This window comes from Eulemur rufifrons, chromosome 2 (genome assembly GCF_041146395.1).
Source record: "Eulemur rufifrons isolate Redbay chromosome 2, OSU_ERuf_1, whole genome shotgun sequence".
Classification (NCBI taxonomy): Eukaryota; Metazoa; Chordata; class Mammalia; order Primates; family Lemuridae; genus Eulemur; species Eulemur rufifrons.
Genome location: NC_090984.1, coordinates 94689741 through 94711066, shown reverse-complemented (window position 1 = coordinate 94711066; position 21326 = coordinate 94689741). Strand labels below are relative to the sequence as shown.

The window sequence follows — 21326 nt, the reverse complement described above, 5'->3', positions numbered from 1 at the left end:
TGTGAGTCAAAACAGCCCATCTATGATCACCTTGTTGGTAAGTAGCAGAGTCAGAATTCAAAGGTTCAAATTTTCAGCCTAGCATTTTGGTATTAACTTGAAGCTCCACAGGATACAAAATACTTTGTGATGCAAATTATTTCCCCACAATTAAAAATAATGCTGTGATTTACTTAAGAATGAATACTCTGATAATTTTTTATACTTTTCTGATATAAAAAATATGAAAATATCAAACCATCACACAAAATATAGGGATATATAAAACCAAAGTCATTTACTTCAGACATGAAACACAGTATCCAAACTCTAAAAATCCAGATCTTCAAATATGTAGTCAATTTTCTTACAAACAAAACACAAACACACCTCTGTAGGAGATGGCTCTCTTCCCAATTGCGTTTTTTTTTAAGTTATTCACAGTATAAAAGGAAAGAAAAAATTGGCTAAAAGACCATTTCCTGATAGAAGCCAGAAGCAAAATGAATTGTGGAAGGATGACCTTCTTATTCATGGAATTGAAGTTAACAATTTCCCAATTCAACTCTATTTTGATGTCTTTAAAACGAAAATTATTTTATTTGTAACCTTAATTATAATAATATCAAAAAATTTAGGTGCCGTGATTTTTACACAGAAGAGTAGAAAGTATTTTACTACTTGTTAAAAAAAATTACATTTTCATATACTAGAGCAGTGTTTCACAAAGTTTGAAAGTACGGTCTATGGTCCAGCAACATTTGCATCACCTGCGGCCTTGTTAGAAATACAAATTCTCAGGACCCACTGCAGATTTACTGACTCAGAAAGTCTAGGGATGGGAGCCAGCAATCTATGTTTTAACACAGCCTTTAATGCAGGCTAAAGTTTGAAAACCACTGTACTAATGTAAGAAAGACAGTAATTATTTAATAGATGTTGAGCAAAAGTACCTTGTTTGTTAATAAGGTAGCAAATACAATATTGTACTGATCTGAAAATAGAAGGACATAGTTAAGTTGAAATTGAGCCAAAAGTACTTTTTAGGGGGTAAAGGAAACAATGTTAAAGCGGTAGTAGTTTATATATGACACCCAAATGACATCTGAAATTTATGGCTTCCTTAAAACGAAAAAGACTTTCCCTCCCTTTTTAGTGAACAGTGCTTACTCTTCATTCTTTCCCTAATTTTTCTTTCTTTACAAAGGTGATTCTTGTGGTATGAAAAGGTAAAGAATTACCTTTTCTTTACAAAGGTAATTCTGCTTTTCGGCCTATTAAATTCTGCATTTAAATGTAGTTCACATTTAAAATTATGAAAAATATAACCCTTTTTCATCAATAGTACTGTGAAATTGGTATAAATATTCTATTGCAGCCATCCTATTGTACTTTGAGACAAATGACAAGAGTACCTCAAGAAAAGGAAAATCAGATCCAATTTTGAATTGTATTGACAAAACACATCACACCAGATGCCATGCTAACAGAATTCTGCCATCACCTCCTTTGGCAATGTACCTGAAGTTTTGCTGACACTGCAGACCAACAAGAAAATGAAGGATTACCTTCTGGACCAGTTCAATCTTCCCCATATTGTATCATTTCTAGTTTAAAGTTCAAAGAAAAAAGTCAAGAAACATTTTTTATAATAATTCTTCCAGAGCAAAATTTTCACATTCTTAGAATTATCAATCACTTGTACCTAGCAAAATTATGAAAATAATATAAAAAAATAGTAAAAAGGATTAAAAATAACATGATTAGTCTAATCCTTTAATATGAGAAAGATATGTACTATCTCACCTCTGGAGTGACATCTCGTGGTGCAAATCCTGTTCCTCCAGTTGTTAATATCAAGTTAAGTTCCTTTTCATCACACCAATCTATCAGGGTTTCCTAGGGGGGAAAAAAAAAGTATTGTCACATGCAAAAGCACTTGCCTGCCTGCTCAAAACATCCAAATATTTGCTCAAATACTTCATATGCAGTGAGAAAGCACAGATTCTTTTTAACAATAAACAAGAAAAATTTGAAGTACAATTCATAGAATAGTTTCACGCTTGATCGAAAGCACTGCAGATTTTGGTATTTATTTTATTAATTATAGAAAATGAGGATACAAGCATAAAATTCTTGAAAGTAAATGAAACAAAAGAAAAAACAGAAATAGAGAGCTTATAATTAATATTTCATATATACTTAAATGGCTTGTTTGAAGTTATTTTCAGCCATTCAAAATTTAGTACTACAATATTTATAGAGATTAGAAATGTATACCATAAAATTTTGGAGCTTAGCAGATTTGTGTTTTTATTTTCTAGATAAGACAAATGAAGTGCAAAGTGGTTAAATAATTTACTCAAAGTTACACAGCTAGTTTGTAAGGAAGTGGAAATAGGATCTCCATCCACTGACTTTGTTTTTTTCTTTTCTATTTTTTTTGAGACAGGGTCTTGCTTTGTCACCCTGGCTAGATGCAGTAGTGTGATCATAGCTCATGGCAACCTCAAACTCCTGGCCTTAAAGGATCCTCTGGCCTCAGCCTCCCAAAATGCTAGGATTACGGGTGTCAGCTACTGCACCTGGCTTTACTTTTTCTATCTACTGCTAATTCTATTAATCCATCCTGCATCTTAGCTATTTATTAAAAAGAGCAATTAAGTGCTTATTAAATTATAATCATATACTTGCTTTGGCATTATATTATTTTATTATTTGTTTATAATTCAAAGTCAAAATTAAAAAATATAATTACATAATTTAGCTGCTGATAACTATTAATAGATGTGAAAAACAAATACCAGGCTGATACCTAGACATAAAATACAATGCCCTCAGTTCTGAAATTCATCAGTGAAACAAAATATAGGATAATTACTTAGAAGGACAAATCCAGGATCTAAAAGTGATTTTTTTTGCTTATCTTTGTACATTTTTCTTTTACTCTGGTATCATAGAAATGTAGACCCCAGAGCTCCAAATGAAGGATATTTTTCCCTATGATTAACTAATGACAACAAACTGTTTTTTAAAAAGATATAAACTAGAGACTACCAAGAGCTTAATGAAGAACTTTGATCCCTGATTTATTTATAATTTTGCTTCGAGGAAAGCCCATCAAAACTCAAGGATTGTTATAACAAAGGTGTTTCTGAAGTGGTTTCGTAAGCCAAAATTAAAACTTCAATTGTCTGTGCTTCTATTTAAAAAGTAGAAAAGCCTAAATACTCACCATTCTAAACAGTTCATTATTATTTCAATTATACAAAAAAAAAAACAAAAAACCACAGTTGATACCACAACTCAGCAATAAGTAGATTTCCTGACCTTGTTTTCCCACTAAAGTATCCTAGAACACATTAGATCTCTTTGTTATCATTCCTATGTAACAGAGGTAAAGGTATAAAAAAGGGCAAAGAAATGTTTTACAAGTTGTCCTTTAAAAGCCCCCATCTTTCTGGGAATTAAAACTTGCATTCCTTCCCAAGGCCAGTAATCAAAGGGGCAGAAAAAAGTGTTCTTTGCTGTTTGTTTTTTAATATCTTAAACTACAGATGGCTCAACAGAATTGTGCAAAGGTCACAAGATCATGGTCACTAGAGATAAGGTGGACCCAAACCACCAATTATAGTTAAATAACAATAGCCTGAAGCCATGAAGTGCTACAGGACATGTGACACTGGTCCCTTAAACCCAAGCCCAAGCACCGAAAACCTCCCTTTTAAAAAGCCCTATTTTTCTGCTTAAAGACAGGATGGTGGTCTTTTGAGACACTAGTCTACCACCCTCCTCATTTGTTGGAAAATTATTAAATTTCTCTTTCCTTTTCCTCAAACCACTTGTCCTTGTTCTTCCTTCTCACTGATTTGGCCTTGGGCCAAGTACTGAACTTTCAGTAACACCTAAGTACCCCAACATAGTAATGAAGTGCCTGTCCACAGCCCATCTCTAACCACAATCCATTTATATCAGATCTTGATAAAAAGTGATATGAAATCCAAGTTGTATCAACAAAGTACCTCAACAGCAAAAATATATATCCATATCAAATAACAACTTTCAGTATTAATATCAAAGGACATTCAAACTTTTCAAATTTCAGGATACTAATACAGATAGTCAAAATAGTCCCTTTATACTGAAGAATGCTACTGTTTTGCAATAGGTAATGCTTGCTTGCAACATAATTCATCTGTTGGTTAAGTAAACATTTATGAAGTACATACCACATATTTAAGTGTTAAAGAGTTAAAAAATTAATGCAACATGGGCCCTGTCAATTAATACTTCTTAATCTTGGTTCCATACTGGAATCATCCTTGGAGCTTTAAGAAATACTTGGGTCCCACCTCTGGGTGTTCAGCCTGGGCAATGGGATTTTTAAAAGCTTCCCACGTAATTTTAAAATGCAGCCAGCAATTGAGAACTACTAATCTAAAGAGACAATTTGTTCAGTTACCTGAGGGTAAATTTCACAGATAACTGGGTGGGCCCACAAAAATGTCATATAGCTTAAAATCAGGTGCACCATAGTAAATTACTTAAGGTTTTCTGACCCTGGAATGGATAACTGGTAACACTGTATATATTTCTTTCACTTAAATAATATTTGCTATTTTGAAGTCAATTAAGAATTTGTCAAGTATTTGGAAGTATTGTTTTGTTGTCCAAGGTAGCTGTGTGATGTATTGCAGTTTCTCATCTGAGCAAAAATTTTAGTTAGGCTTTTAGATTTTAAGACAGAATAGCAATTCAATCATTCATTCATTTGGCCCCTAGCAGTCATGCATTTGATTCATTAATTCATTTATTTGATAAGGAATACTTCAGGCTATACTTTTATTCAGTCACTTCATTAGATAACAGAAATGCAAAGATAAATAAAACACACTCCCTGGTCTCAAGGATTTGGTCAAGTAGAGGAGCTCTGTGTCTACAGTTGTCTAGAATCTTGTTACTAAATGTATGATCTGAATACTAGCAGCATTGGTATTACTTGGGAGCTTGTCAGAAATATAAAACCCGAGGTCCCATCTAAGATCTTCTGAATCAGAATCTGCATTTTTATAAAAATTTCTCAAAGTGATATATATTCATACTAAACTGAATTATGTGCCAATCTAGATATTGAGTCTTATTTTCCTACTATGTCAAAAAAGCAATTTTTCTTAGCTATTTATTTTAGCAATTTACCTCATTTATCTTATTTAACTTACTAATTTAGCTTAGTTAGAAAGCAATTTGTCTTACAATATTTGTTTCTGCACCTCTAAGATCCTTTGTATTCTGAGAGAAACCTTAGTGTTTGGCTGCCTCTACCAAGTAAGATGTCATTGAGGATTTTTGCATAAAAGAACTTTATGAAAAATTCCTCTGCATCTGTTACAAAACTGAGGCTGAGGACATTGTCTATTTCAGCGATTAATTTTCCCTTACATGAAGGATATTTCTTTAAAAATTTACTGCCTTTAGTTTCCAGGTTAGTACAGTAGAATGAAAGTATATCAGAAGGGGAGCAGAATTCCCCCTTCCATCAACATCTAATAAAATGAACAAAAAAGAGTAAAAACTAGAGAAAAAATCTCCACCAGCAACAATGACATAAGAAAAAAATATATATTAATAGCTTCATGTCATAAATCTCAAAAGCTGGATAGTCAAAGACAGAAACAAAAGACCTTTGAGAAGAATAATGCAGCATTGTAATGCTCCTAATGCTGCTCTGGACTCTGAAGATGTCATAATGCTAAATTACCAAAATCCTAAAAATGTTCACTAATAACTCCAAATCTAGACAGATGTAAACTGAAAGAGAGAGCTTATCTTTTTCATCTTGTAAGCAGTTGCTATGAAGAACAGATGCAACAAAGGGCTGATCTTTCTCAAGATGAAGGTTCTGGGAACAAATGCATGCTGAATTTGAAAACTAATCTGAAACCTGGTGACACTGCCCACATAATCATGAACTAAACCCTTATCTAGGAAGAACGATTCTAGTGCTGGACATTTAAGAAAATATGAGAGGCAAGAGCAGAATATTCCAACAAAGATTGCATATTTTTTTGATTTCTTGCATCTCTATTTTTCTATGTACAAGTTTCAGATCTGATATAGTCTGAGCTGACTTTTTATCTTTCTTCCTACATCTCTACAATGATTTTGAAATAAGCCCTGATTTGAGAACTGGATAGTGTTCTATCATTTTTTTCTCATAATCATATAATGAACCGAAATTTAAAGGTAAGGAGAGAGTAGGTGGAAAGAAATAATAGTGATAATATCGTTATCTTTCATAGCAGTAATTCAAGCAATCCTGTCTAAGGTTTAAAAAGATAGTTAAATATATGACTTTAATCTATTAATGATTTTCCTAATTATTTCACTTTAGAGGGGGATGTTTATTTAGCACATAATATCTCTTGTAATAAAAAATAGTTCTTTCAAAGTTAATATGCTCTTTCACTCAGTTCCTTTTTCTTCTGCTTAAATGTATTAATAAATAAAATGTTATTACGTATTAGCTTTAGAGAATTATCCTCATTCTGTATATAGCTATGTCTTTCAATCATTTAAACGTCTATCTATCCAATCTTTTATCTATATAATAGGCATAGAAAGGTGTTGAAATGTTTTACAAATAATGTTAATACTAGTTACTTCTGGATAATTAGATTTAATGTACATTTTATTTTTATAGTTCCTTTTTATTTTTTGGCATTGTTTGAATTCTTTATAATCTGCATGTATCATTAAAAAATAAAGGGATTATAAATATTGCATTTTCTGGTATTTGTCCTTTATTCTGATACTTAGTACTCATTTTCAGCAAGTTTAGAAACAAATTTCATACTTAATAATTATATATACACTACTGTGGTAGATAAAACATGGTCATGTATTTGTAAATCCTCCTGTCAGGAAATGGAGTCTATTTCCATCACCCTTGCAACTGGCTGGACTTGTGACTTGCTTTGATCAATAGAATGAAGCAGTAATTCATAATGTGTGAGTTCTGAAGCCTAGATCTCAAAAGGCTTCAAAGCTTCTGTCTTCACTCTTTTGGTGATCTTCTACTACCATGTAAATTAGCCTGGGCTAGACAACGGAATGATGGGAGAACATGTGGAAAAAAAGGCCCAATAGAACAGCCAGCACCAACTACCCAGACATCTGAGTGAAGCCATCTTAGATTCTCCAGCTCCGGTTGAGCTGACAAATTATTTCAGCCACATGAATGACTCCAGACTCATGAGGCTGAAATAATGAGATCAGATAAAGATATACCCAATTGAGTCCAGAAAACCCACAGACTTGTGAGAAATAATACATCATTATTGTTTAAGCCACTAAGTTTTGTGGTTGTTTTTAATGCAACAATAGAATACAGATACAACTACTTTCCTGGTTAGCATCTTTACATCCTTCTCTTTTTATAGTTCTTATTTCTAATTTATATTTTATTAGTGATAAGTTTATCCTTTATAATAAGCTTCAAAATAGCTAAAGTAAATTTGATATGAGTTACTTTTAAATAAGTTGGTGCAAAGTCTTAAGAATATGATAACATATTTTAATCTTCACTTTAAGAAACATTCAAATACCTAGTTAAGGAAATTAAAAATATTTTTACCCTAAAATATTAACATACTGGATTGAATGAAAAAGCCTCAAGGTCTTTGTGACCTTTCCCCCTCTACCATCTACTCTCCCAAAATCTCTGAAGTTTCTTTGCCTGAAATCCAGACCCACCTACTGTTCTCCACATCCTCCCTAGAGACGGAATATTGTCCTTCAAAAGAATTACTTATGTCCTTCATTTTCCCCTCCTCTCTAAAATGAGGGTATATAAATTTCTGGACTCCACTCGGATACTCTCCCCGTGTGCATGGTAAATACATTTGTAACCTCTTTCTCTTATTAATCTGCCTTATTGTAAATAGATCCTTCAGCAAACCTTCCAGGGCAAAGAGGAAATTTTTCTTCTCCCCTACAGTTTGTTGTCATGAACAGGATCTTTAAAGCTGCTCTGCTTTTCTGGAAGCCACGGTGAAGGGAACCTAGACTCCGAGCTGCTGGCAAAATGGGAAGACTCCTTACCAGTAAGACTCCCAGTTTCTCTCTGTTTATCTGTGGGCTCTGGTTGAGCAGATGGGAAAGATCATTGTCTCTTTTGCCTGTCCAAATTTAAGATTAATGAGAGTAAAGGTTTTGTACGAGACTGGTCTTGGTATAGCAACTCTGCTATATTTTTTGATACTTTGGATATAAATATTCATATTGTCTGATCCCTGTACTCTCAGAAATAGCCTCTCTTGTTGTTGCTTTCCTTTGTCGTTGTATTTCTGTGTCGTTCTATCATAAAGAGGGCTACCATAGGGTAGAAAACCGGCCTAGAACCCCCATATGCCTGCTGTTCAAACCGGCCCTGCAGGCTAGCCAGATACACGGTTCTGACTAGACCAGCATGTAGGTCCCTGAACTTTGCTGCAGGTCCCTGAACAAACCAACCAACCAACCATGATTTTCCCTTCTTGTCTTGTTTCATGTCCCTGAGAGCTTGTGTTGTTACTGAATGGCAATTTTCCCACTTAGTCTCTGCCATCTGGAGGAACATGTTTTTTGGGAGATCATACTAGGTGGCCAGTGTGAAAAGATTGGGAGTCTGAGACACGTAAGATTCTAAGCAGGACACTTTTGGCACCAAATGTGTCAAACTTTAGGGGAGTATTTGTCTTAAGATCTTACCCTCCTTGTCTATCTTAAGTCTATTTCTGAGAGTGAATTTTTGGGAAGCATGGGAACTGCCTCCTCTATGGCCTCTCTAGGAACACCTTTTGCTTATATAGTAAAAACTTACTCTAAACCTGGAAAATTACTACCTGGGCTTTCTATGAAGAGGCTTATTGGATTGAGTTGCTTTTGGAACAAATACACTATTGAGAATTCTAATTAATAATGGCCAATAAATGGATCCTTTAAAAGACTTCTAAATTTTTCAAAATAAATTTTAGAGGTCTTTTAAACAATTAAAAAGAAAGACACATAATGTTGTAGCTAGCCTTAAAAATTCTCTGATAAAATTAAAGAGCAAAATCAGACATAACAGGTAAAAATCCTCTGTATACTGCCCAAGCAGGAATAACAATAAAAGCCAGTTTCCTTTGTAGACTACTGGTTAAAGATCTGTGCCTATACCTCAACAGCCTAGGTTTGATTACCAGGCAGGGAATGTCTTCTGGTTTGATATTTGTGTAACTTTTATCATTTATTGATTCTTTTCCTTCTGTGCACAGCTTTTGATTTCCAGTATTCTGTGGGGACATACAAGGCTTTTAGACATTTATGTATAAATGATCAGTTGAGAAGCTGGGACCCTAGAAAATATGGCTGGACAAAAAAATGTGGGTTATACCTGGTTTATGGCTAGTGAGACTTTTCTTTCTTTGAGCTGTTTTGTGGCTTTTCTGGATCTTATAAACAGTGCTGCATACGTCTTTAGATGTATCTCTTGCTACTGTGATTAAGTTATAAACTTGATTAAGGCTTACTCATTTCATTTAAAAGGGTACGTTAGTTAAAAAGTTCAAAAGCAAAAATGCTGTTTGTCCTGGCTGAAGTCTCCTTCATTCATCTTTACTCTTCTCTACTACTTACTCTTTGCCAATCAGGGAGTTTTGGTCAATCAAAGGTTTCCAACTTTTCAAATTTTGTTTAAATAAGACAAACACTGAGCTTTAACCAATCCAGCTGTTTCAATACCTCACTTCTGTTTTCTGCATGTCACTTTTTCTTTTCTGTCCATGAATCTTCTTCAATTACATGTCAACACTGGTGTCTCTCTAAACCTGTTCTGGTTCTGCTGTCCAATTTTTTCCTTGCTCAATTAAACTCTGTTAAATTTAATTTGTCAGAAGTGAGTTCTGAAATAGAGAGAGTGCCCCCCCCCCCCCCCCCCCCGGAGCACCTAGTGATCAAGTGTGGTACTGGCTGGGCCCATTGTATCCATTGCTCTCACAGCAACTGGGGATCATGGGTAAGTTTTCTCTTGGATTCCAAAACTCCACAGATTTGTGTTTTGATCTCTCCGAGTTTGTTTGAGCATATTTTTTATCCTGTGTCTGGAAGTTGTGACAGAAACTGAACCGGGTCGGGCATCATATTGGATCTGATTATTAACTGGCTTAGATCCAGTTGGAGGCCTCTGATGTCTGACTGGGTCAGGCAGAAAGTGATAGTAAGTGGCAATATTACAGGGGGTGTGAACTACAGTTTTCAGAAATTCACAGAGATTTAGGTGTTCTGTCCCTTTGTTCCTTTTTCTTGCACACTTGGGTAAGTAAAAATTATTGCTGAAGTTAATCATAGAAATCTGAGAGCCAAAGCCAAGATTCAAGGTAAACATGGGATCCTTAATTTCAGAAGAACTGAGTACTCTACTTTCTGGCCACGCCTACCTATACATATATAAGTATTAGGCCCTGGAAGCAGAAAATGCTTACATAAATGGCAAAATCTTACTAAGGGCAAATTGTTGCCTGCCTAATAATTGCTTAGAACAATCAAATAGATAATTGAAAGATTGATAGTCTGAATAAAACATAATAATATTTAATAGCTGACAAATAAAAATTCTTTATAAGAGCTATAAGATATATATCTGTCTGTATGTCTATGTCTGTGTCTATATGTCATGTTATATATTTCACTACCAAAATATGTAAGAGAATTCTAATTAATTAGCTTAAAAAAGCACTTACATCAAATATTTTATCAAGATAGAAACTAACTCAAATGCCTTTTAGTTCATGTAACTTTAGTGATACAGTAATCGACCTCTGCTCAACATTCTTTTTGATTCTGTTGCATCCTGATTCATAATTTCTATTTACAATTATCTTCAAAGGAAAACAATTAACATGGACTCAAATACCTCAGAGATACTGTGAATGTCCTTCAATATTCTCTCAAATTCTAAAAGCTGATTTAGACTCTGTAACCTTTACCCAAGGATTCACCTTTGTTCACTACGTTGACGATCTTTTGCTCTATAATCAGACTAAAAAGGGTGCCCTCTTAGACTCCCTCATTCTTTTAAAGACTCTAGCTGAACGAGGCCATAAAGCCTCTAGAACTAAACTTCAGTGGGTACAGACAACTATTTCTTAATTAGGATGTGAAATATTTCAAGGCACTCAAAAGCTCACCCCTAAATGCCTTGAGTCAATTTTTTCATAGTCCTCATTAGAGGTCGCACATCGGCAAAACAAAAAGCTGCCATTATTTACACAAACTCCAAATATGCCTTTGGAGTCTGCCATGTAGTTGGCACAATTTGGAAATCTCATGGCTTTCTTAACTTCTGCTGGCATTCCTATTGCCAATGGGCCTATAATTAATGCACTATTATAAGTTATTCACCTTCCTTCTAAGATCACTACTATTCATTGTGCAGCCTACACTAAAGAATCAAATACTGTATCCCTAGGAAATGATAGAGCAGACAAGACTGCTAAATATGCAGCCCAAAATGGCCCTCCTTATCCTTTCTCCACTCAATTTATTACCCTGCCCTTATCCCTGTCTAATATTACTGATTATCAGGCTAATGCCCCACAATCTGAAAAGGATAAGTAGATATAAAAGGGTGTTAAACAATCAGACAAATTACATATTGGACCAAACAGACTTCTTGTGTCCCCTTTTAACTTTTTGGCTTGTACTAGTCTCCCATCAGATGGGACATATGTGGAAATGGAGGATAATTAAGGAACTAAAAAAAAATAATTGTACTGCCCTGGGACCTATAAAATCTCCAACCAAAGTATTTCCAGTGCACTATTTGTAAATCTCACTAAATCTCTGGAGGAAACCAACACTCTCCAGGAAGCCTCCCAAGAGCCACAGTATCCCTTGTGGCACTTCAAATTGATTTTATAAATTTACCTTTAGGCTTTTCTTTTTTTTTCACAGTGTGGTTACTATTTGCATGTTTAGTGGATGGACTGAATGCTATACAACTAGGTATGCTACAACAGTGATAAACAGCTACAACAGTGATAAATTAGTAAATGAGACAATTCTTCATTTTGGTATTCCTTTATGGATTGAGTCAGATCAAGTGATTCATTTAACAGCAGAAATAAACCACTTGCCTGCAAAGGCTCTGGGGCACTCATTACAATTTCATATCCCATATCATCCCTAATCCTAAGGGCAAGTGGAACATAAAAATCTAGACATAAAAAGAACTTTGGGAAAAGTCTGTCAAGACACTGGACTTAAATGGCCAGAAGCATTACCTTTGGCCCTTATAAAAACCCAGAATACTCCCAATAGGAGACATGTATTAACCCCTTTTGAAATAGTGCTTGGTCATCCCATGCCTACTGGCACCTCTAAACCTTCTATTCCTGGGCTGACTGAATACTATGGGGATCTAAGGGAACAATTCAATACCATTCCTAGCCACATACAGGTGCTACTGTGCTTGGAGCATATCATCAACAGGTAAAAGGAGCATGGTCTCCGCCAACTGACAAGACTTGCTATCCTTTTTGACCAAGAGATCATGTGTACATCAAAGTTTTCAGAAACAGACCTTGCTTGTAAGGCCTTTATGAAGTACTATTAACTACCTACACTTCCATCAAAATAAAAGAAAAATCCTCCTGAATTCATGTGAGCCACACCAAACTATACTGAGACAACTAGAGGACCACCCCTACAGGTGACCTGAAAGTAAGAATTTCCAGGGCCAGTTCCCAGGCCCTTGAAGCAGATGTCTTCATGAAATAGACAGCTTTTTCTCAGGATCAAGGATCAAGAGATCCCTTTTTCATCCAAAAACTTTTTTCCTGTATTTTTTCCTTTTAACCCCTTCCCCAGAAGGTCCTTTTAAAGCATTTCTTTTAAGCCTCCCCCTTTGCAAATTGCACACTGGAAACTGATTGGAGACTGCCTCAACCTATTCCATTCTCCCTTTTAATCTTCCACTATAATTCTTTTGTCAAACTTGCTCTTACTAACCTTTACTGTTTTTCCAGCAGGTTAGGAACAGAACTGGCATCCTCTTGCACCAGTCTTTCAAATCTTGGCCCTGTTAACTAATCTTACTGCTGGTGATGCCAACACCTAGATCATGCAAAGGAACCTCAACTCATTTTGTTTCTACCCATGTGGGTGCCTGGTAAAACTAGTCCAGAAGATGGATGTATGACAAGATGTGGCATCCACAACCAGAGAAAAAACATCCCGCTGCTTCTCCTGTTGGTGAGTCAGCTGGACTCAGAGAAAGCTCTGTGGAAGCTGAAGAACTGTCTTTTACTCAGGTAAAGTCACTAGAAAGAAATTTTTCCCTCTGTATTGAAAAGAGGGATGATGCTGGATCTTTTCTGGGTGATATACTAAGGCAATGTTACAATCAGACACTATGGTTTAATTCCACAGATGGCATTCTTGCACTTCTTACAAAGATCATAGATGGTGCTGACACTAACTCTCATGATCCCAACACTTGTCAAATCACCAGATGTTATGGCTGGCTCACAAGCCAGACCTATGCAACTTGGAGTATCTCACTTATTCCCCTTGTTAAGTTGCCAGGCACTAAATATTGAATATGGTTAGATCAAAAGTCTGGACTGAATTAGGCGACAAAATCAAGCCCTACATATAACTGCCAGAACCAGACCAAAGGACTTTTATATCAAGTATTTTACAACCTGTGTGTTCCTACAGACTGTCAGGAACACAAGATAATTAGAGATGTGGAAATGCCAATGAGGAAGAAAAGGCACAGTAAACTCCAGACTGGGAGCTTGGGGGGTATCACAGGTTCCAGCCTGACCCTATCAGTAAATAACACTAGTCTTTTTATCTAGTGTTGATAAAATATACAAGTAGTTCCCACCTAGATGGTCAGGATGCTATGGACTTGGTTATCTGACACTCTCTGTCAGCAGGTACTCTACTTTAAATGCTGGCCAAATTACAAACTTAGGCTCTTTCGTTCATAAAGTGGTACCACATAAATGTATTAGATGTGATGTTAGAAAAAAACTCACTTGTATACCACAATTCTCAGTTCTTTTTGGTGCTGAGGAGTCTTTTCCCAGCATTTGGAACTTATGAGATTGAAAACGCAGTTTTGAATCTCTCCATGGTAATAGAACAAGAGTGCAGTATCACTATGCAAGCACTGAGAGCACTTCAGTCAGAAATCGAAAGGCTAGCCTCTGTTATATTTTAAAACGGCCGAGTCCTGGATGCCCTGACAGCCCAACAGGGAGGAACTTGAATGACTCGCAAAAAATGCTGTTTCTACAACACTGCTCAGGGTAACTAGAGACTGATCTATACTACTTGAAAGATAAGATAAATATTCTCCATCATATTAATGAAGCAAAACCATTCTATTGGTCTGACCTATTCCCAGAAATGGGAGACTAGTTTAATGGGGTGTGGGTAAATGTGCTTAGATCTGTTCTTTTCTGCTTATTCATTCTCATTTTAATCTATGTTTTTGTCTCCCTTTTCAGATGTCTTCATACTCAACTATTAACCCCATGTCTCTCTCCACAGCCACCAACTCAACTTTTAATGTGTAAAACTTCTAGGGAAGTTCCAGACAGGGGGAACCAAGGAGGTGAGGAAATTTCACCCCAAAGTATAACTACTTGGTATAAAGAGTATTTTGAATTAAAGGCCCTTAGAGATCAACAGGTGCTAGAATGGGCATTCCCTCTATCTTCATAAAAACCAGAACCATCAAAAAGAACAATTGTCTTTCCTTCCTTTTATCTCAATATATTGCAGGAAAGAAGATCAAGAATGCAACCAGATATGGCCTGACCCATTTCCAGGTTAATTTAATTTCCAAAGACAATAATTTACAAGTCAATCTGTCCCACCCCCCAATCAATTCATTCTCCCGAGTATCTATCCATCTTCCCTAGTTACCATTTTTTGCTCTTCAGCAGAATTACCTATATTCCTCACCACCCCCAACTTCCAACCTCTACCTCTCTCCCTCCCCTACATTCCTAAAATGAGGGTAAATAAACTTCTGGACCCCATTGGGATATTGGGCAAATTGAAACCATCCTTACAAACTAATAAAAAGGGGTGCAAGGCAAGAACTGTGGAAAAGGTCTAGTTAAAAATAAGGCACAGGCTTAGCTAAAAATAATGATATTAGTCACTGCCCCCCTGTTTGCTACTTTATAATTACCACTCCGGAGCCATGCAGCTGGTGTCCATAAAGATTCTTAACTTCTCCCCATAGCTGGTGTCCATAAAGATTCTTAATTTTCTCCATAGATAACGTCACCTTTTTGAAACCTAAAGGTAGTTTTTAAGATATCTTCTAGGCGCTGCATTCCAGTGGATTGGCTGACCCACCCAAACCAGCGGCCCATACCAAGAAAGTGACTCAAGTGGAATTGTGACTCCGGGGACTGAAGCAACACAAGAAGATAATTTCCATACCCCTATAATTTTGCCCCAACTAACAAACTTAATTGCCTAATCCCTGGCCAAACTATCCTTAAAAACCCTATCTCCCAAATTCTTGGGGAAGCAGATTTGAGAAATTTCTCCTGTCTCCCCACCGAGCTCTATGTGGAATAAACTCTTTCTCCATTGCAACCCCCACTGTCTCAGTACATTGGCTCTTCTCTGTGCAACAGGCAATACAACCCAGTTGGGTGGCAACATAATCACTCTATGATTCTCCCCATGTGCATAGTAAATAAATTTGTAATCTTTTTCTCTTATTAATCTTCCTTATTATGAGTTGATCTTTCAGCAAGCCTTCCAAGCCAAAGGGGATTTTTTTTTTCTCTACAGTCCACATTCTGCAATCATTATAATAATGTCAGAACACTGTACTGTGATGAGGATCTGGTAACCTCAATTTCTTCAAATGATACAATGGATTTGCTCCTAATGATGCATTTGAAGTTAAATACTTAACTTTGAAAGTTAAGCAGAGTACTTAGTACATACTAAGTCCTGAATAAGGGTTACTTTTGTTATTTTTTAATGTTATTCTTCCACAGTTGTATTATCTAGGTGTAAAGTTTCTCTACATCCTTAGTCACCTTAGAAGACACATGTAGAGTCAGGGTTCACGGTAATCCTTTTATCACTAGCTCTAAAAGGGCAAAAACTGAAATGTCTTTTTTTTTTTAAAGGGAAGATAAACTGCAAAACAGAATAATCAAGTGATTTATAAATCTAAATTTCTTAAATCTAAATTGATTTAAGAGAAAAGTCTTTTGACCTTTTTATTCTATTTTCCCTAAGGCATTCTCTGAGCTTAAGAGCCAAGTCTTACGCATATTTGTCCTCGCTAGTGACCTTAATATATTAGGTGACCTGAATAAATAGTGATGATTCTATTGACACAAAGTTTGTTCTAAGATTAATTAGACCTCTAAAAAGGACTTTGGAATAAATAATTAAAATGATATAAAGGTAAACACATTTATGGACTCTAATAGGAATTCTTAGGAAACTACCCAATATGCTGAAATGCAATTTCAGGCTTTCTCCAATGAGGCCTATTTTTGCTATGTAGAAAAAGGGAATGGCTGGGATATGGAAAGCAAACAAACAAATAAACAAACACAAAAACCTCTCATCAAAATTCCTCCTAGAATTCTAGGATTACTCGTCTCTGCATTAAAACAAAAGGGAAACAGAACATCAGTTTAAGAGTAATTCAATATTAGGTATCAATATAATTCAATAAAACCTATGAAGGCTTTTAAAACAGGAAAGAGAACCACTTATCTTTTTAGTATACTAACTTTTGTGCACTAGGAATAAAATCATATGCCCTCTGCTAACTAAATGGGCCCCTCTCAGCCAAGAGGACCCCAAAACACCTTAAAACTGAGTTCCTAGCCATGACGGGATGGGAGACATAAAGCACAATTACATGTGAATGATTTGCCTTCATAAATATTCATGACTCCTCCTATATCTTGTTGAATATGTATATTTGACCACTCTGCTCAATATAAAATCTTGTTCCTTTTGGTCTCTTTTTTAAAGCACGTGTACCTGGCTTCTGACAGGGCTCTGTTTCCCAACCTGTTGGAATGGCCACCCAACAGGTTGCTACCCTTTATGAGAAATAAATCTCTCCTTTTTCCAAAGCATAAACCTCATTAAATTTTTTTTTTTAAGTTAACACCTCAATCCTCAAAGTTGTTAAACAAAACTGAGAAACAACATTCACATGTGAAACATACTGCTACAGTCTTCAGGTTTGCTCAATTTTACTGTCTCTGTGTTAGCTGTGTTACTATTCCTTTTCTACTATAGATAAAACATAGTTTCTTTGGTTTCCAAATCTTGGTTGGCTATTTTGTGGCCACTGCTAAAGAACCCACTGGAATGCAGACAAATCTGCTTATTCCATGAGAAAATGGCAAGAATATTTATCCCTACTTTACAGAGATATCACACCAAATAAGAGAAATTTATATGATCAGTCGGTTGATGATGATCAACTTAGGATCAGGAAGTTTAGTGAGAAATTTCTGAATTCCGTGATCAATTCAGCCACTTGAATTATGAAAATATACTGCTTCCAAGGTTAAGCTTTTGGAATAACACTTACTATAGCATATGTGGAACTGTTTTAGTATTTTATTAGATATTAAAGAAGTTAACAAGATCTAAGAGAAAAAGGAATGATGAAATCTTCCTCTATGAACTTTAGTTTTAAGATTCTTAACTATCAATGGAAAGCAATCAATACTAACTCTAACTTCAGAGAATTAAAACTGGAAGTTAATCTTTTTAATGATTCATTTAAAATCATTATGGGTATTATTAATTTTTTTATATGCTGCGTTGTTTGTTCCCCCTGAAGTTTATACATCACATACTTCTATAGGCTATGGTAAGTAATATTAGAATGAATAGTTGGGATACTAAGAAGGCAAAAATAGATGTTTCTTAGTATATGGTTATATTTTTGTTATCACTATTGTTAACTCTCCTTTTCATTATCTCTTATTTGTAAGCTTTACCAACATATTTTGTTTTTTATAGACAGAGATTTATTCAATCAGTAGTTGTTGATGGGAGTATAAAACCTCTAGATTTCCAGATCTTTATATCAATTTTACCATAGTTTTAGAGGGCTCTTTTCTTACATTATTTCTCTCTCTGTGCACATTTTTTTATATCCTCTTTTCCATTTGAAAACTCCTGATTCTTTTATCTACTTCAGGCTATTGCATTGGAGCAAGTATCTATGTTCTTATCGTGGTGCATAGTTTATATTTCTTGTAGAATCATAACCAAAAGTGTATACCTATGTGGACTTTCCTGAGAGACATGAGTCAAGATATCCATAACCTCCAAAAGATTAGGTATAACTGCTCTAGCATGTAACAAATATAATCACATACATTCAGGCAGACTGACCTGTCACTTAGTAAATAGCGTAAAGGTGACTATATATCCAGATAACATAATTTCCTGGATAACTTCTTGTTACCTGACATAAATACATCCTGATCTGCCTCAAATATATTAAGACCAAGAATTGTAAAACTAATTAACACACTTAAGGCCTATATTAAATAATTACTTACCAGTCCTCTAAACTTTTTCCTTTTACCACTATTTAGCCCACCCCTTGGATTAGGCTTATTTAAAAAAACTTTGTTTATATGTGAGACCATATCTTTTTTATTAAACAGCTTTATTGATATATATATTTCACATATCATAGAAGTTACCTATTTAAAAGTGTACAGTTTAGTGGTTTTTACTACATTCACAGGGGTGGACAGTCATCAACACAATCTAATTTCAGAACTTGTCAATACTCCAAAGCAAAACAAACAACAAATCTGGTATATATTAGCAGTCACTGCTCCTCCCATGGGAGAGCTGTAAAAAACAAAGAATTTACTACCTCTTTCTATGGATTTGCCTACTTTATTAGACTGTCACAAAAATGGTATCACATAATATGTGATGTTTTGTGACTGGCTTTTTTCATCTAGCATAATGTTTTCAAGGTTAGTATATGTTGTAGCATGTAACAATATATCATTTTGGATATTTTTTTCTAAAAATTTTTTATCCTTGTAAAAATGTATGTACAGGTTGAGTATCCCTACCTAGTGTGAAAATCTAAAATCCAGAATGTTCCAAAATCCAGAATTTTTTGAATGCTGATATGATGTTCAAATGAAATACTCATTGGAGCATTTTAGATTTTAGATTTTCAAATTAGGAATGCTGAACTGGAGTATAATGCACACATTCCACTATCCAAAAATATCTAAAATCCGAAACACTTCTAGTTTCAAGCATTTTGGATAAAGGACAGTCAGCCTGTGCATGTAATAAAACTTGTTGTTTTAGCCATTTTTAAGTGTACAATTCAGTGGCATTAATTACATTTATTATATTGTGGAACCATAATCATGATCCATTTCCAGAAATTTTTTGTCTCCACAAACAGAAACTCTGTATTCATTATGTAATAATTCCCCATTTTTCCTGTTACCCCAGTCCCTGGTACCCTCTAACTTATTTTCTTTTGTTTAATTTTGAGATGAGATCTCACCATGTTGCCCATTCAAGCAATCCTCCTGCCTCAGCCTCCCAAGTAGCTGGCATTACAGGTGCATACTACCACACTTAGTTTATCTATAATTTAATTTCTGTCTCTACACATTTGCCTATTCTAAATATTTCATATAAGTGGAATCAGATGATATTTTCCCTTTCTGTCTGGCTTATTTCACTCAGCATAATTTTTCAAGGTTCATTCATATTGCAGCAGCATGTGTCAGAACTTCATTTCTTCTTACAGCTGAATAATAGTCCCTTGTATATAAATGCTACAACTTGTTATTCATTCATCTGTTTGTTGATGGACACTTGAGTTGTTTCCACCTTATGACAAAAATTTCTCCATATTGTCTCTAACACTTGTTATCTTCCATTTTCTTTTTATGATAGCTATACTAGTGGGTGTGATGTGGCAGTAATCATTGTGGTTTCCATTCCATTCCTCTAATGACTAGTCATGCTGAGCATCTTTTCATGTGTTTATTGGCCTTTTATATATCTTCTTTGAAGAAATAATTCAAATATCAAATCCCTTGTCCATTTTTAATTGTTTGGATTTTTTGTTGACTTATAGGAGTTCTTCATATATTCTGGACATTAATTTCTTTTATTAATAGGACATATACTTTACAAATATTTTCTTTCATTCTGTGGGTTATCTTTTCACTCTCTTGATAGTGTCCTTTAATGCAGAAATTTTTTAATTTTGATAAAGTCCAACTTAATCTTTTTCTTTTTTTAAGAGATGGGCTCTTACTCTGTCACCCAGGCTGGAGTGCAGTGGTGCAATCATAGCTCACCGCAGCCTTGGAGTACTGGGCTGAAGTGATCATCCTCCCTCAGCCTCCCAAGTAGCTAGGACAGGAGGTGCATGCCACCATGCCTGGCTTGGTTTTTTTCTCTTTTTCTTTTTTCTAGAGGCAGGATCTCACTATATTGTCCAGACTGATCTCAAACTCCTGGGCTCAAGATTCTCTCTTTGTTTTTGACTTTGACAGCTTGATTATAATGTGTCTCAATTTGGATCTCCTTTGAGTTTATTCTACTTGGAGTTCATTGAGGTCTTGGATGTGTAGACTCATATCTCTCATCAAATTTGGGAAGTTTTTAGCCATTGTATCTTGAAATATAATTTCTGTCTCTTTCTCTTTTCCTTCTGAGACTCCCATAACGTGTATGTTGTTACATTTGATGGTGTACCATAGGTACTTAGACCTTGTTCACTTTTCTTTATTTTTCTTTCTGCTCTTCAGAAATTTTCAATTTTCCTATTTTCAAGTTTTCAGATTCTTCTGCCCACCAAATCTGCTGTGAAAACCTTTTAGTGAATTTTTCATTTCAGTTATTTTACTTTTCAGATTCAGAATTTGCTTGATTCCTTTTTATAATTACTATCTGTTCATAGATATTTCCATTTTGTTCAGACATCTTTTTCCTGATTTTCTTTATTCCTTGTCCATGTTCTCCTTTAGCTCTTTCACCATTTTTAAGACAGTTAAGCCTTTGTCTAGTAAGTCCAATGTCTGGGCTTCCTTATGGACTGTTTCTGTCAATTGATTTTGTTCCTTTGAATGAGCCATACTTTCCCACTTCTTTGTATGCCTTGTTTTATTTTTTTGTTGAAAACTAAACATTTGTATATTATAATGTGGTAACTCTGGAAATTAGATTTTCCCTATTCTCCAGAGATGCTGTTTTTTTGAATGTCAAAAGTGGTACTCATCTGTTTAGTGATT

The 21326-nt window shown here is 35.1% G+C and overlaps 1 protein-coding gene across 12 annotated transcripts in view; it reads right to left on the bottom strand.

The window, feature by feature from the left end:
* Positions 1-21326, bottom strand: part of GPHN (gephyrin) — a 540339-nt gene that overhangs the window by 299014 nt on the left and 219999 nt on the right. For all 12 annotated transcript variants that reach the window (XM_069487828.1, XM_069487899.1, XM_069487867.1 and 9 more), the window contains exon 4: positions 1786-1878. In XM_069487828.1, coding sequence (XP_069343929.1) covers positions 1786-1878 — 93 coding nt within the window. The remainder of the gene's footprint in view (positions 1-1785; positions 1879-21326) is intronic.